The 15,960-nt window shown below is 29.6% G+C and overlaps 1 protein-coding gene and 1 long non-coding RNA gene across 8 annotated transcripts; one reads left to right on the forward strand and one right to left on the reverse strand.

Annotated features, from left to right (window-relative positions):
• Positions 1 to 35: 35 nt before the first annotated feature.
• Positions 36 to 15,948, reverse strand: Sin3A (SIN3 transcription regulator family member A). 7 transcript variants are annotated; one of them, XM_086914447.1, is made up of 18 exons: positions 14,949 to 15,948; positions 12,743 to 13,035; positions 11,989 to 12,162; positions 11,606 to 11,758; positions 11,185 to 11,516; positions 10,858 to 11,095; positions 10,539 to 10,793; positions 10,061 to 10,462; positions 9,525 to 9,976; positions 8,956 to 9,430; positions 8,622 to 8,868; positions 8,149 to 8,520; positions 7,905 to 8,074; positions 7,621 to 7,815; positions 7,128 to 7,337; positions 1,576 to 1,727; positions 1,230 to 1,440; positions 36 to 1,140 (listed from the first exon to the last, which is right to left on the reverse strand). In XM_086914447.1, the coding sequence occupies exons 2-18, from the start codon at positions 13,013 to 13,015 to the stop codon at positions 889 to 891; spliced, it is 4,563 nt and encodes a 1,520-aa protein (XP_086770573.1). In that variant the 5' UTR covers positions 13,016 to 13,035; positions 14,949 to 15,948; the 3' UTR covers positions 36 to 888. The 7 variants fall into 7 exon arrangements, 3 of the variants coding, with proteins under 3 accessions (XP_086770573.1, XP_086770572.1, XP_086770574.1); XM_086914446.1 differs by having other exon boundaries at positions 7,059 to 7,337; XR_015294193.1 differs by lacking the exons at positions 36 to 1,140; positions 1,230 to 1,440; positions 1,576 to 1,727 and adding exons at positions 4,412 to 4,643; positions 4,834 to 5,032; positions 5,098 to 5,246 and having other exon boundaries at positions 7,059 to 7,337.
• On the forward strand, positions 12,627 to 13,593 carry LOC147656559 (uncharacterized). The gene is made up of 2 exons (XR_015294198.1): positions 12,627 to 13,093; positions 13,381 to 13,593. It is a non-coding gene; the product is annotated as an uncharacterized LOC147656559 (long non-coding RNA).
• Positions 15,949 to 15,960: the final 12 nt, after the last annotated feature.

Raw genomic sequence — 15,960 nt, forward strand, 5'->3', positions numbered from 1 at the left:
TATAAATAGAAAGTGTTTAAATAATAGAACATATGTAAATCGAAGTTTTAATAGATTTTTAATTACTAACAATATTTAATGTTTCAATTACAATCGTGTAAGTCTCTCTCTCTATAAAAATAAAATACTTAATAAAATAAAATTGACTGAATCTGCAATACGCTTATAAACGACAATTACATGACGATAGAATATTCTTTCTAAATCTTTTAAGATATTACATAAAGTATCAAAAGTTTTACCGTAACTTTACTCTCTTATGTAAAACCTTACCTGGAAAATCTATATCTAATAATTATATCGGAAAGTATTCGATTTTCGGAAATCGAAATAAACATTACGTTTAGATATCTTATATTACCTGATCACAAGCTTGATCTTTAATACAACTGGAAATATCGCTTGTTACAACTGTTTCTCTTTCTTCTAATATATTCGATTCGATAGTTTATTTAATATTTTAAATTGAAGAGACTCTTTACATTAAACTTTTAGATAAACAACAACAAATCAGCGATATTTCCATTTGCATCAGATTATTTATAACCTGTACAGTTAAAGAATCAAATTTAGTAAAAATTGAATGAATAAGTGTAGTACACAATGTAAAGATGATTCGTTATAGTCTTCGATACTTTCTTTTCTAATGACCATTTTTGCACCTTCTTCGTTCCCGATGAACTTCGTTGGCAAAATAAAACATGCGCCTTGTTGTACGTGCACGCAAAATAGTTCAAGAATCATCTTTAATTTTGCTTTGATAATTTTCTCTTAACTATTAATTTGTTTTAAACAGAAAATATGAATGTGAGATTACCGAAACGAGTTCTCAATAAAGAAATGATAAGAGAGATCTCTCGTGGTAAAGAAATGATAAAAGACATATGATTATACACAGGATTCTGTCAGAAGATCAGGTTGCAAACGTTCCACTCTATAACGATTGTATTGTCTGTAAGGTGATCTTGTTTGGTCATTGTCTGTGATCACTCGTGTCTTATGAGGAATTAAGTTTTCGTAACGTCCCATCAACCAATCTTGACATAATCGATGCTGAACGTCCGCGACGTTTTTAGATGCCCAAGATGCCAACCATTGATGGAATTTTGAATTCAAGTGTTTTGTCACAGCTGGATGACACTGTTGAAAAAGCAAATAAGTAATATCGCAAATATTGAAGATCGTTAATAAATAAAATATATATTTGAGCTTTAATTATATAAACATACCTCTCTGGCACGACTGAATGAATTTTGTTTATATAGGAATGCTTCCTTACTAGCAATATAGAGCATTTGGTAACTATTAGGATTAAATCTGCATTGTGTTTCATCAGAATTGATGATATCAGATGTATCCCCAGAATCTGCTAATCTTAAACTAGGAGGCCGTTTTAAAAGTGCATCTACAGAGTCCAATGATTTTTCCTTATCTGTTGTCCTAAAAAGAGAGAAAAAAAAAAAAAAAAAAAAAGAAAGAAAAAAAGAAAAAAAAATTAAAATATATCTTATAAAAAAATTATTATATAGATTGAATTAGAAAAATTACTATATTATGAATTGAAAAAATACTTACTCTGCACTTTTCTCGGTATGAGGCATGGTATTAGGCATAGATGCCGACATCATTCTCGCAGTTCTTTTCCTCCACTGCCTAACATTACGGTAAAGAAATACAGGCTTACGTCCTGCCAAGATCCTGCCTAAACTCCAACCATTCCCATCCATCTACAACAATCGATTTATGTTAACTTTTTTAACAAGTACACCATGATATGTGAATATAGATTTCTTATGATAATGTTCATTACACTATCGTGGGAAATTACTACTAAGTTCAATATACTTCAGAGCTCTTATTACAGTACAATTACAAAATAATTTATTACAATATTTTACACATTGTACCAAGTTACAAACATTCCTTTTATATATTTTACGCTTTTTTTCAAATAATAATAATAAAAGAATTTAAGTAAAAAAAAAGAAAAAAAAAAATTATAAAACAAACTACGATCAAATATAAAAATAAATAAAAAGTATATTCAAAAATAATGTTCAACTTTTCTACATAAAAACAGAATTTTCATAAGAGTTTTTCACTTATTTAAAAGGAACTTATTTTTTTTGTCCTATCTTTCTTCTTTTCTTTTTCGAAGAAATTATTTGTCATTATGTGATTGTCATTATACACTGACACATTTAATCGCTTACATATATCTGTAAATAATTGTATTCTAGAAATAAAAGTTATTGATTTGAAAAAACATGGATAGGTAAAAGGATATTTTTTAAAGAATATAATAAAAAAAAAAAATTAATATTTTAATAAGGAGAGGCTTTATGTACGAAAATAATAAACGAAATTCAAACACATTAAAAAATGATATGTTGCAACTTGTTGTTTTACTATTTTTTAACATATTATCGGTACTTCATAAATAATTAATAAGTAAATAACAATTTCTTAATTTAAACAATAATATATTAATTATAAATCATAAATTTTCATTCATAAATTGAATAATTATATATTAGCATATATATTAGCATTTAGTACCAATAATATCTGAAAATAATAAAACAAATTTTTTTTAATAATTTTGCGTGGACAAAATAAGTGAACATAAGATGAAATGAAAAATGAATATTTAAAACAATATTTTTAGTTCAATTTTCGATCTATGTAAGTACATTCATAGACGACGAGTGAACTATTTAAATCGAAAGCACAACAAAAAAGGCGACGTAATTAACATGATTTGGATGAAACTGTTTAACAATTTCAATTTATGACAGTTTTACTATTTTTAAATACAAATGTGTTAGAAAAGAGATATATTACTCTTAATATACATATATTTATCAACGTTTAATATTCAAAACACACATGACATAATATTGAAATGATAAAGCAGAATAAATCGAAGCTAAGCGAGAGAAAATATCTAAAATAAAAATTAGATGAGGATAAAAACATAAAAATTTCAACATCTGAATTAAATGTTTGTATGATTACGAAGTATTTAAATATAGTGTTAAAAAATATTTGGTTTACATTGTTTTTTCTCTTGTTTCATTCGTAAAAGCAGAGGCAAAGAATTCTTCTTCTTTTCTTTTCTTTCTTGTTACAAAAAATTAATATTATATCGGAGAATCAAAGTAATAAATTTAGTGGTACAAAATGATGTTAGACAATAATGTTTAAAAGCATTGTTCATGTATTTCAATATCTCTCTTCTATACAATATTATTGTTTATCTATTATTATATGTATATTCATTTCATATACAGATTACAGTTACAAAATATATATATATGTCTTATATATATATAGAGTTTAAAATTCACTGCATAAAGTGAAAACGGAGATATGAGCTTATAACAATCACATAAAATCTGTCTGCACGTACGATCTCATAGTCTCAATGAAACTATATTACAAATGTCACAGTAACGTTTAAATCAGATTATTTGTGGCAATAATTACATATATATAAATATATATATTTAGGTATATACATATATATGTATATATATATATATATGTATATAGTTTAAATTAATTTAAATTTGTGCCACGTTATCTAATAAAAACGTATTGAACCGTTAAATAAACGAAAAATATATATATATATATATACACGTACATAATACGTGTAGTTTTTCTCTCTCTCTCTATATATATAATAGCGCTTAAAATTCCATGATGCAGAGCCTTGTCAGGAAATGCATGTTTTACATTTTGTACAAAATACGAAGATATTATTCAATGAGGAAACAACGTTGCGAACACTGCATCTGAAAATCCACTTGCGTCATAAACGTGTTTCTATAGCTGTACAGAATACTATGGCAAAGAAAACTAAGAAGTAGTACCTGTTATCCATAAAATATACAAAACGTAGATTTTTCTTTATCTCGACGTCAAACAATAAAACTAGCAATCGTCAACAGTGTTTCTTAATGTTGTTTAATTTAAAAAAAGAAGTCCTAAACGACACAAATTAAAAAGCACATTTTCAATTATAAAGTTGGTTAACTCGTTCGTCAAACCTGCGGAGGATACGACATTAAAACCGATACTCTTGGGCTAAAGTTTAATAAGCAACAATTTATATAATTTGTACCGTAAAAAATTATTAACACCTTTGACAGAATTGTGTCATTTGAAAGAGAAGAATGTAGTTACGAGTGAAATTACAAAAAATTTAAAATTGAAGTATCAAACAAAAAAAAAAAAAAAAAGAAAGAAAAGAAAAAAAAAAGAAACAAAAGGAAAAAAAAGAAAAAAATGAAAAAAAAATTAATGGACCTTATCTCAATGCAAAAACCAACAACAACAATCGAGAGAGCTAAAACTGTGAAACCTTTGGCAGATTATTCCAAGTCAATTGAAGGGATATCAACACTTCGTACTGTTACGTTTTAATTAGAGCTATGAATTAATTAAAAGATACAAGTGATTTTCTATTTACATGCTACACCATATAATCTTTGCTTTACTACTTATATATTAATATATATATACACAGCAAAGAATTATCATACACGTGTATTTCACAGTGGCGCAACAGTTAAGCCAGGAACACACTTGGTCCACGCCATTGATAACGCTACTTCCAGTTTTCATTTAAGTTCAAGCTAGAACCAATGCATACTATAATTTTACATATCACACTACTTCTAAGTCGAACAAATTTGATTCGAAGAATGTAATATATAACACGTCGAATCGACAAGTGTTCGTCGTAATTAAAAATCTTTTTAAATAAGGCTGGTATCCTAGCCTAATGTCTAAAAAATATACAATTTCAATGTATCGTTAACATACCCTAATTTAATAGTACGGACGAGAAATTTCCCAAGTTTCTTTCGTTAATTTCCGTAAGGAACCATAACACACAACCTTTGGAAGTGTTTGAAAAATCTTCAAAATGGTATTTTATCGTATTCTGCACCTTTTTTTCCAGCACTGGTTTTCTTTTTTCTTTTCTATTTTCTTTTCTGGACTCAATAGTTACTGCGGCATACTAGAAGTTTCATAGTGACAAATTTAAAGTTGGAACGATCAGAAGATAGAAAAAGCCACGATTACCCTGCACGGCGTGATGTGGCGTGGAAGTAATGTGTTCACGAGTCAATATCCATAATTCCTTCCCAAAGGCTTCACTAATGTTCGAATGTATGATAGCGAAATGATGAAATTTCAGATTTAGATTCAGTAGATGCACACTACCAGTCAACCTATGTTGCGTATCAAAACATATATACAAATTTATATCAAATATTTACATTTCTTTTTTTTAAATTCTATGTCGTTAATAAATTCTAGAAATTATTATCTTATCTAATTTATAATAATAGTACGATGAAAATGAACTAAATATTAAGAATTGACCAATATCAAATGTTATGTTCTTTTTCTCTTTTATGCTAACATTTTACATTCATTTATGGCACTGCTCGGATGATTTTATTTTGTGTATGCCGTGTCCCCTTTTTTTTGCACATTTGTAAAATGCGATCAAATGCCGATTAATATCCTTCATTTCATAACTATAGTTTTGCTCTAATTAGTTAACTTTCTTTTCTCTCTTCTAAGAAACGCGAAGTAGGCAATGGAGACAACACGATGAAACAGCATGTTATTATATGTACGAAAATTTTCCTTGTTTGTTTCGTTGAACCGATTCTTTTTTTTGTGTCAAGTGACAAGTGACAGATTTACAGGAAAACTACGTTTTCAATATAAAAATAAAATAATAAATTTAAAAATACTCTTATCTTTTATAAGCTTTTAAAGCTTTTGTAAATGTATACAATCATCGCTTTTAACATATTTTTATTTCAAATAAAAACAAAAAAAAAAACAAAACAAAAAGAAGTTATTAGATAATCGATTGCAAAATATAAAATATAATTTAAAAAAAATAACAATAACTTGGAATTTTTTGTACGGGATTCTTAATATCGCGCATTTCCTTCCCTTCCCTTATTAAACTATTTTTAATACGAACTATCTTTCAATCCTAAATAAAAATCGCGAATAAAAAAGATACCACCGGATGAAAGAATAAATCGTCTCGTAAATGATTGCATAGACAGACAAGAATTATTCACGGCATAAAAAACGAGGAAGCAAAGCAGTGAATCGTATTCTTTTGAACAGTATTCTTCTGAATGCCTTTGATAAATATTTGCATTTGAAAATTTAAAAAAAATTGCTATTGAGATATCGTTGTTTTATTATGAATCGATATTTAAAATATAGAAATATAATTTATAGTTATGTAATATTTAATGGTGTTGCAACACACCAATAGTAGAATATATAGAATAAAGAATGGGGATTCGCGTTATGCACTATATTCTTTTTTCTATTCTTTCTTTCTTTTTTCTTTACTTAATTTACAGCACCACAATGGACGCACTGAGATGAAAATCATATCTCTCTTATCTCTTTAAACATTATGAAAATAAATATATGACTTTCCATTCTTTTTCTTTCTTTTTTTTTTCTTTTTTCTTTTTTTTTCTTTTTTTTTTTTTTTTTTTTTTTTAAGCATTTAAAAGAATATTAGTTCATTCTGGTTATGTATACAAAGTTCTGCGACTTCTATATAATGACAAGCATGAACCAGTGCTCTGACCCCATTCGCATGATAAAGCATTGGTGATAGCAGATCGTTTATGGCTACATAGCTTCCTCGTATTAGCAAACCGATATTATATGCAGCAATATTCGTTCCTAAAATATTTTCTACTTCTTTTTTTGATATTTTTCTTTAAGGAAGTCAACAAAGATTTTCTTGAAGACCGAATTTGTTTTGGAAAGGCGCCTGATTACGAGATCAAACGTTTCACACACGAATATCTCTGGCATATTTTCATAGTACGATCACACGAAATAATTAGAAGAAAGTAAACTTTCGTTCTTTGGGACACTAGTTGTACACTGAATGGCAACGGTACAACTTCCAATCACAGACATCAAATACGAATGAATGTAAACTTCAACGTTGGCAATGATTATGAAAAGGGATGTGGATCCTATACCTTCTTGCTAGTGTCAGTGTTCTTGCGCTTTCTGCCCCTCCCCCCCCTTGCTGCCTGGTCGTTACTCACAGGATGATTGGTTGTTGGCTCATTGTCTGTTAAGGTAGGGGTGTCTTTCGGGCTAGTCTGACCAGCTGGAGCAGAAAACCTCTCAACATATGTAGACCATTTTTCAGATACAGTAACTCCTTCCCTTTCTCTTTCCCTACAATTGTTGTCCATCGCCTCATCACCTTCCGTATCCAACAATTCCATTGTCATTTTACAGTCTTTTTTATACTGTAACAATAAAAAATTTTACATATGAAATATTCTTCTTTTAATTCATTAAAAAATAACATTTTTTTAATATTTATTTTTTTACATCTATAAATTATATAAATATTAATAATATTGCCAGCTGGAATTAAAAATAAAATATTATTTAAGAATTAAAACTTATTATTATTATAAATTGAATAAAATATTTAATACTCAATAAAAAAATTTATTTTTTAACAATGAATTATAAGAAAATAATATATTATGTGTGAAAAATTAAATTGTTACATTAAATACTTACAATGTATATCTTAAAACAATTCTCGTCCGCCATAGCTTTTTCAGCTTTACGTTGATACGACATTTCTGCACCAAGTCTCATGTACGCTGTAGCACATAAACCACCTGCACCACTACTTTCTTTTGGTTGACGTTGTTCTCGCTGGAATAATTCCATGCATTGCTGACATATAGGATCTGAGACCAAATGCTGCAACTGAGAATTTTATATTTTTATTTTAAAGTTCATTTGGAGTATAAAATTATAATGTAAATGTTTTAAAATACTGATATATATATGCTTACTTGTCTCACGGCATATGTCACAACCTTATCTAACGTAAAAGCGATATATGCGTGAATACCAAACATTTCTCGCAAAGTATCCTCATACGCAGTACTTTCCATATTACCGTCTAAGACATTCTTAACCATATCCAAAAATGCAGGATAATAGTCCTCGATTTCAATTTCATCTGGAAATATATTAAAAATATTAAATTAAAACAAAAATATCTTTTATGTAAATAACATTACGATTTATACTCACTTTTGGGTTTTAATCGTAATGCGACCGCTGTACTCTCCTTGCGTTGTTGTTTGTATCGCGATTCCTCTTCAGCAAGAGCGACAGCTCGATCGTACATTTTTGTTAATCTTTCGCATAAAATATGATGTAACCTTAAAAAAAGGTACCAATTGTTGCTGCCCATGAAAAGCGTGTACGCTTCTTCTGGATCATTCGACATGGCATGAATTGGTACTTTAATATCAGGTTCAGTTTTAATCGATGTGGAAGACGGAATCGGAGATACAGGCGCCTTATTTCTATTCGCTTGAAGACCACCACTCAATGGAGAGATATTCATCGTTGCCGATTGAGAATTACTACATGCTGCTACATTGAGATCTTCTTTCTCATCTGTAATTGCGAATGTGTAAAATAAATTGTTTTGACTATATAAATTCAGCTATAATATTCAGCTATATAATAATATATTTATCAAATTATCAAAATATTACCATCTTCGTCTCGTTCATCATCGCTCAATTCCTGACGTGGATGGAAAAAAAGATCAGGTATAAAATGCTTTAATAAAAGCTTTATTCGTTGCTTGTCTTCCTTGTGGATGGCTGTTTGACGTTTCACATGATGAATAAGAAGATTAGCTGCGTCATCTAGGACAGATTTATCTTTATAAGGTAATACAAGATGTGGACCACTATTATTTTGACCATCCCCGCTGCCATCGTCTACTTGTTCGTGTCTCTACAAAATCAATTATTAAAAAAATTAATTAAATAACAAGAAATATATAAATATTAAAGGAAAAACACAAAAGGAAAAATTACGAACCTCATCATATAATGTTTCAATTTCATTAAATAGACTTTTAGATCTTAAAGCTTTCACATCATTTTGCTTGAAATTGATACCTTGATGATCTAGAGATTTCAAATAGTATTTTTCATTCTGTTCTCTCCAAATTTTATTGAAACCCTTTTGCGCTTCCCGCCATTCTTCTTCTTTACTCTTTAATCGACGAAGAACTACTGGTACTGCTACGACAGGATTTTTCTTAAGACCATCTATAATATCAGCAGCCTTATCACCATATATCCTTTTCAAGGCTCTTTGATGAATTGTAGGAGAACAACCACCCAGACAATCATCTAATTTAAATTTTTGAAGTTCTTCTTGGCTCATTCTACTCATTTTTTTGTGAACACCTTCTAGAACTCTAATCGTTGACGCATTAGTTTCTATCACACCATCTAACTCGAATCGTTCATCCTCGCAACGATAAATGAATTCCTCATACTGAGTTTTCCTAAACATTCCAAACCAACAAAAAATTTTCTATTGTTCGATATTTTATGTAATAAATATTATATATAAAAAATGATTTAAAAAAAAATATATACCTGGATGTTACAAATGTACTATCTTCTGACCAAGTTGGAAATGAAACCCATGTATCGTTAAGAACTTCTTTACACAACTGCGTTCTTCCTGTACACTTTGGTTGAACGTAAGACTTTGGTAATGCGCAATATGATGCCCCTAAGCGCTTGCATGCCGTATAGTCAATTTCCATCGCCAAATCACCTTGCGGTCTCTCCTGATGACTTCGTACAACATTATTTGGTAGCGCCTCAACATTTAAATTGCTACTCGCATTTGTTGTATTGGTATTAGAAGATTCAGGCAAATGGCCTAGGAAATCTTTAAACCAACGCAAAAGTTCAGGAAAACGACCAAGAAATGGCGTTACTAACTGCACCAGCTCAGATTTGGAAACTATTTCTTGATTAAACAAAACCAAACATCTGAGGAAATTTTCATACACTTCTTGAGATCTTAATGCTTTACGAACCTAAAAATATAATAAGAAATATTTTCTTTATGACGTATTTATTTTCTTTTCGTTATTGTTATAAAAATTAAAAATTAAAAATACCTTATCGAAGAAAGCATAATCGTTCAGACTACCATATTTTCCAGCTTCTGCTATGGTAACACATTCACGCATAGATGATACTTTATGCTTTTTTAAAGGAGGTGGACCATGCTGTATATGATGAGAGTTTCCAGCTGTTACCGAAGGTGAAAATGACGGACTTCTTTTTAATTGTCCTGTATTGTGGCCAAGTTTTTGTACACTGTTAATATCTCGTATACCAGATCTATCTCTTTCCCGTTCACGATCTCTATGATCACGAGTTTCTCGTTCTATTGTATTAATACCGCTCGATTCTCGAAGATCTCTCGAAATATTTCCTGAATTATTATAAGGTGCTTTAGGTCCCAATGGTTTTTTAACGATTGTTGTATGATCATTAACTGTAGCAGTCTTGTTACTCTAAAATGTTTTAAAAAAATATATTAATTATTTTCAATCTTTTTTCAATATTCATTTTAACAATATGTCAACTTACCAATGCACTTTGTTGATTAGTGGCATCTGGTAAAAATTGTCCAAATTCAGCGAGTAAATCTTCTTGGTTTTCGAATAATTTAGCAACTTGACTGTAAACTTCTGCTTCTGTTAAATGTTTTGCTCCGCCAGATGCACCAGATCCACTTGTGCCACCCATATGTCCAGATTCTTTTAAATTTCGTTGTTCTTTCTGATAAGTGTGTAGAATTTCTAAAAATCTTTTATATTTATCTGGTTGACCTTGGAATCGATTCTAAAATTAAACAAAATTAGATATCTTCAATATTGTATTTTATATTTTTTAATAGAATACAAACCTTAATTTTGTTAACATAATTAATTGCATGATTAAATTCAACTGGTTGGCTCTGTTGAGTTTGCCCACTGGTCGGAATACCATCTTGTGCTTGACTTAATGCTTGACTCACAGCCTGTGCTTGAGCTGCACTAACATGTGAATTATTGTATGCCTGTACTGGTGGTGGTGAGGGTGCATGTACAGTTAAACTGTTATTCGAAATATTATTTGCCAGCGAATGATGTATATTTCCGGACCTGATTTTAAATAACATATAAAATATTATTTATTAATTTATTCTATAAAAATAATGACGAAAATATATATAGTACTAATAGTATCCTACCCTTGCATTATTTGTAAAACTGGTGGAGCTTTTGCTGGTTGTGTTGGTGGACTTGCAACAGGAGGCGAACCAACATTTACAGTGCAATGATGTTGTGACAAGGTAGCAGTATGTGTTGCTGTTGGACTTGGCATACTAACTGATACTTGAAATGCATATCCTTGTTCATTTGCTTGTACTTCTATTTTATATCCAGGTGGAAGAAAGGTATTAAAACCAACAATAAGTTCAGGATGTCCTTTAAATAAATGGCTCACTCTTGTTATTACTCCTGGTGTATCTATGCTTTGTGACTTAAATTCTTTCATAATATCCAAAAAATCATTATACACCTGAAATTAAACATAAATTTAAACAAAAATTGAAAGTATAATTATCATAAATTTTTTTTCAAAATCAATAATCATCATATTTTATTTACCTGAGGCTGATCACTAAATTTGTACTTTACTTGATCTAAATAAGACAATGCATCTTCTACTTTTAATCTCTGGAATTGTTGAGATCCACTGCCGCTACCTAGGCTACTGCCTGGCGGAGTAGAAGCTAATGGTGCTACATTACTAGAATGAACCTATATAAAATATAATAAAATTTGTAAAGTAATCATTTGTTAGTTAAAAAAATCTATCTTATTAATAATCAAAATTATTATTTTTAATGTTTTCTTTATTAAATTCTATCTTTATATAATTATTATATATTATAATTATAATTATATTGTGAATATAATTATAATTATGAAGATATAATTTATAAGTCTCAATATTTGTAATTTATTATGATTTATTATACAATATGAACCTTATGCCTTATTGTTGGTTGTTGTTGGCTATGAACTTGATTTTGGGTGCCTGGTGCAGGCTGCTGGGAACCCATACTATGATTACTTCCACCACCTATTCCACCATGTAACCCTCCACTAGTGTTTACATTGCTACTACTACATGTAGAAGTAAGTCCTCCAGATCCACTTCCCTGAAAAAATAATTGATAATAATTACACAATTTGCATATCTATTTCTTAAAAACTTGATTATATATATGAACTTAAAATATAGAAAATTTTTTTTGTGTAAAAAAAAAGATTGTATATAATTGATTATTCTTTCATTAATAATAAGAAGCATAAAAATTAATTTCACAAATTTTATTTTATTAAAATTATTAAAATTAATTAATTTTTTTAATTAATTTTGTAACTTTATCAAAAATAAAAATAAAAACAATAATATAATATATTCATGTGAAAAAAATATTTCATCATATAAATTTATTAACGCAATAATTTAAAAAAACATAATAAATTAATATTTAATTTAATTTAGATCACTCTTAAGCAGATTAATCTCATTTTGCATCATTTTACATATTTTTAATACATGAAGAACGATTATGAATGATAAATTTTATACAAGAAAAAATTAAAATACGAAAAAAAAAATCAATTTAAAACAATGGAACAACTAAAAAGATAGTAAAAATTTTTAAAAATGGCAAAATACGTAGTTATTTTTTTACTCACTAATATTATTATTATAATATAGATAACACATACCTTAATAGGGGACGGAGCCGCAGTCGGTACTACAATTGCTCCAGTATATTGCTGTTGAGCTTGGGCAGTTCCAAATTGTATGCTTCCCGGCATTTCTTTCGAAGCAACTGATCGAACTGCTTGGCCAGGTACAACAACGCCTATTCCACTGCTTGAATGGTACTCCAAACCACCTCCTCCGCCACCTAAGCCACTTCCTGCACTCACTGATGAGTGCTTTAATGTTGCTGCTGCTGGTGATGCTACCTCGTCCAGCCCGCGAACACGTTTCATCGCAGATCACATTGGAAATACTACGGATCGAAGAACGATTATTGTTTAGTGACGTTGTAATTCACCAGAAAACTAATCGTATGTTATTTAATGTCGGATTTAATAGAAATAATTATCGTATTCCCATTAAAACTGTCATAAAACGCGACGCACCAACTCTTTCGCGCGTATCGTATGTTTAGCGCGCCACGAACAGACGGAAAAGATGTAGTAGACTTTGAAAGTATTCGGTGGTAGTATTGTTTCGTTTAAGGTGATAAATGACGTGATCGACGATGCATCCGTACTACGCTAGCTAACATCGTGCGTGAATACATTGATACAGTAGAAAAAGCATTCGCTAAATTTCGATGTTTTTCTTCTAGATCGATTTCAATTTACATCGTAGTGTTCGTAATTTTGAAAGCACCGCGCGCTCGAGCACCGTGTGACAGAACTTCCGAAGAATCTAAAACAGCGGGAGTATTTTCCTGTAACTTCGAACAACACAAAACTTTTTCATTATAGAATATAATAAAACATGAAATTCAATAAAGATTTTAATAAATAAAACATTTTATAATAATAACTTAAGAAAATTTTTGGTATTTATGTTAAATTTAACACACGTTGCCTATGTGACCATGTTTAAAATTATTTTTGTACGTTAATATATACAATGACTCGTATATATTAATAAATAGTATATTATTTATAATATATTATTTAATTTTATAATTCAATTTTGAGTAATTCGAAACGATTGTGACTTCAGTTTCTTAGTCAATTTAAAGTTAAAAATAATTGAATTACTCATACTCGCAACTGTTATATATATTGCATAATATTAAATAATTAAAATGCACGTGGTTACATTTTCATGATATTATTTATGATAATATTAGAAAATAAATCATGTGAAAATATAATTGTATCTTCTAAAAAATTAAATCTAAAAGACATATTTAGGTAATATAACCTCACACAAAAAGTGCTATATAAATCATTTAGAATTAAATCTCTAATTTGGAACAAAAGAAATTTTTCTTTCAATAAATATTAACATTTATTATTAATAATAATTATATTTATAAATTATTTCATTTATTAGTTTTGTAATCATTTGTTATTATTGTATATACTATCATATATATTTCTTTTTATTTCATGCTTTTCAATTAATTATCTATTAGATACGTAAAAATTTAATGAATACAATGAGTATAATGAGCGAAAGATAGAATACGTTAGTAATATATTTAATAAAAAGTGAAGATTAATGTTTGATATATTATCTATGTAAAATTTAAATTTCACTATATACACAATAAAAGAAATGTCCCTATAAGATCATTCAATATTACACAAAAATATTTTCTATTGCTATTATATTATTATTATATTCTATACATTGCTTAAATTTATGAACACATTGATTGATTTTTTATAGATAAGCAAAAAACTATAAAACATATATTCTCTTTATAATTACTTTTATACATGAAGTTTTATAAGCGCAACTGCAATTCTTTCAATATTATTTATAATAAGTTTATCAATAATAAAAAAATATCTTTTCATAATTCTCATTTTTTTAGAATGAAAGTAAGAAAAGAATTGTAATAACAAACAAGTAAATAAACAAATTTTAATATGCATTGATCAATATAATATATTGAAAAACATATTAATGTAAATTTCTTGCATGTAATTAAGAACAAAACTATAATATTATTTTAATCCAAATGATTTATAAACCAAGACTTAAATGTATAACACAAAGAAAGTTATACTAAAACTTAAATGTGTGTTATAAAAATAATTATAACCTAATACTTCTATAAGACACAGTCTACATTCACATAGTAGTTTATAATGACCTTGCATGGATATAGAAATGTCAGTGACTTAGAAGAAAGTAAAAATCTTATGAAAATATCAAAGATGTACATACCAATTTCCATTTGAAAAGAAGTTAAACGTCCTTGCACCAGGGAATTTCGAGAGAAGTTATCCAGAAGCAAGTGGTCGAGGTTGAAATCAAGTTGATCGCGAGGAAAGTTTGTGCTGTTCCACGAGAAGATACGAGCGTCGGTGGAGTTTCTTCCTTTGGAAAATTTCGATCGCGGTATCGCGAGGGGAATTTCGCTGGGATAGAAGAGACGAAATAGAGCCGGTAAAGCCAGCTGCACGGACGCGTAGAGCTCGTGCTGCCCGTGCTGCAAAGTCGTCGAAGCGAGGTTTGTCAGTGTTGCACGTTTCCAAACACTTCCCGGCCCTCGACGTTACGCAATATTCCACGTAAATACATAACACATTTTCTCGAGAACTCCAGTGAAAATATTCGTCCTGCGGTGCTCCTTTTACACAGGAGTCACCTCGAGTATTCGTACGCGCACTTAGATACACTGGTTTTCGTCGTATCGGTCTTTTTCAATCGTCCAACTGACTTTCTGCACAAAAGCTTCGGCTCCGTTGTTTTTTCACGACCAAAAAATCGACGAAGCCTTAACGGGCCGGTCGGTCTGGTCTCAGACAGGAATTCACTATGCTTTCTGGGATCTCCCTCTCAAAACCATCGAAATCTTGTTGTGTGAGTGAATAAACTTAGTAAAATGCACATTTTCGCGAGTACTTTGATGAATTACCGCACTTTTTAAAAAAAAAGGCAAATGGAAAAGACATACTCGCACTCTCTCGAGGTACAAGGCAAACTATTGGATTTTGTATGGCAAACAAGGAACTGACTGGTCGTATAGCGGGATGAGGAAAGTGGAGGGGATCGCGCAGGACCGTATTCATCTACTAAGCGTCTCTGTTACCAACCACTCGGGTACCTCCTGCAAAGCGTACGTGCCGCAGACCTCACAAGACTTCTCTTCGAACTTTCATTAATTGTACATCGATTATTCTTCGGTACTTTTTCCACTACTTCCATAAAGATATTCCACTCACTTTAATTAATT

Source organism: Apis florea, unplaced genomic scaffold, assembly GCF_048593485.1.
Source record: "Apis florea isolate Af1SG1 unplaced genomic scaffold, ASM4859348v1 contig_3587_pilon, whole genome shotgun sequence".
In the NCBI taxonomy this organism is placed as follows: Eukaryota; Metazoa; Arthropoda; class Insecta; order Hymenoptera; family Apidae; genus Apis; species Apis florea.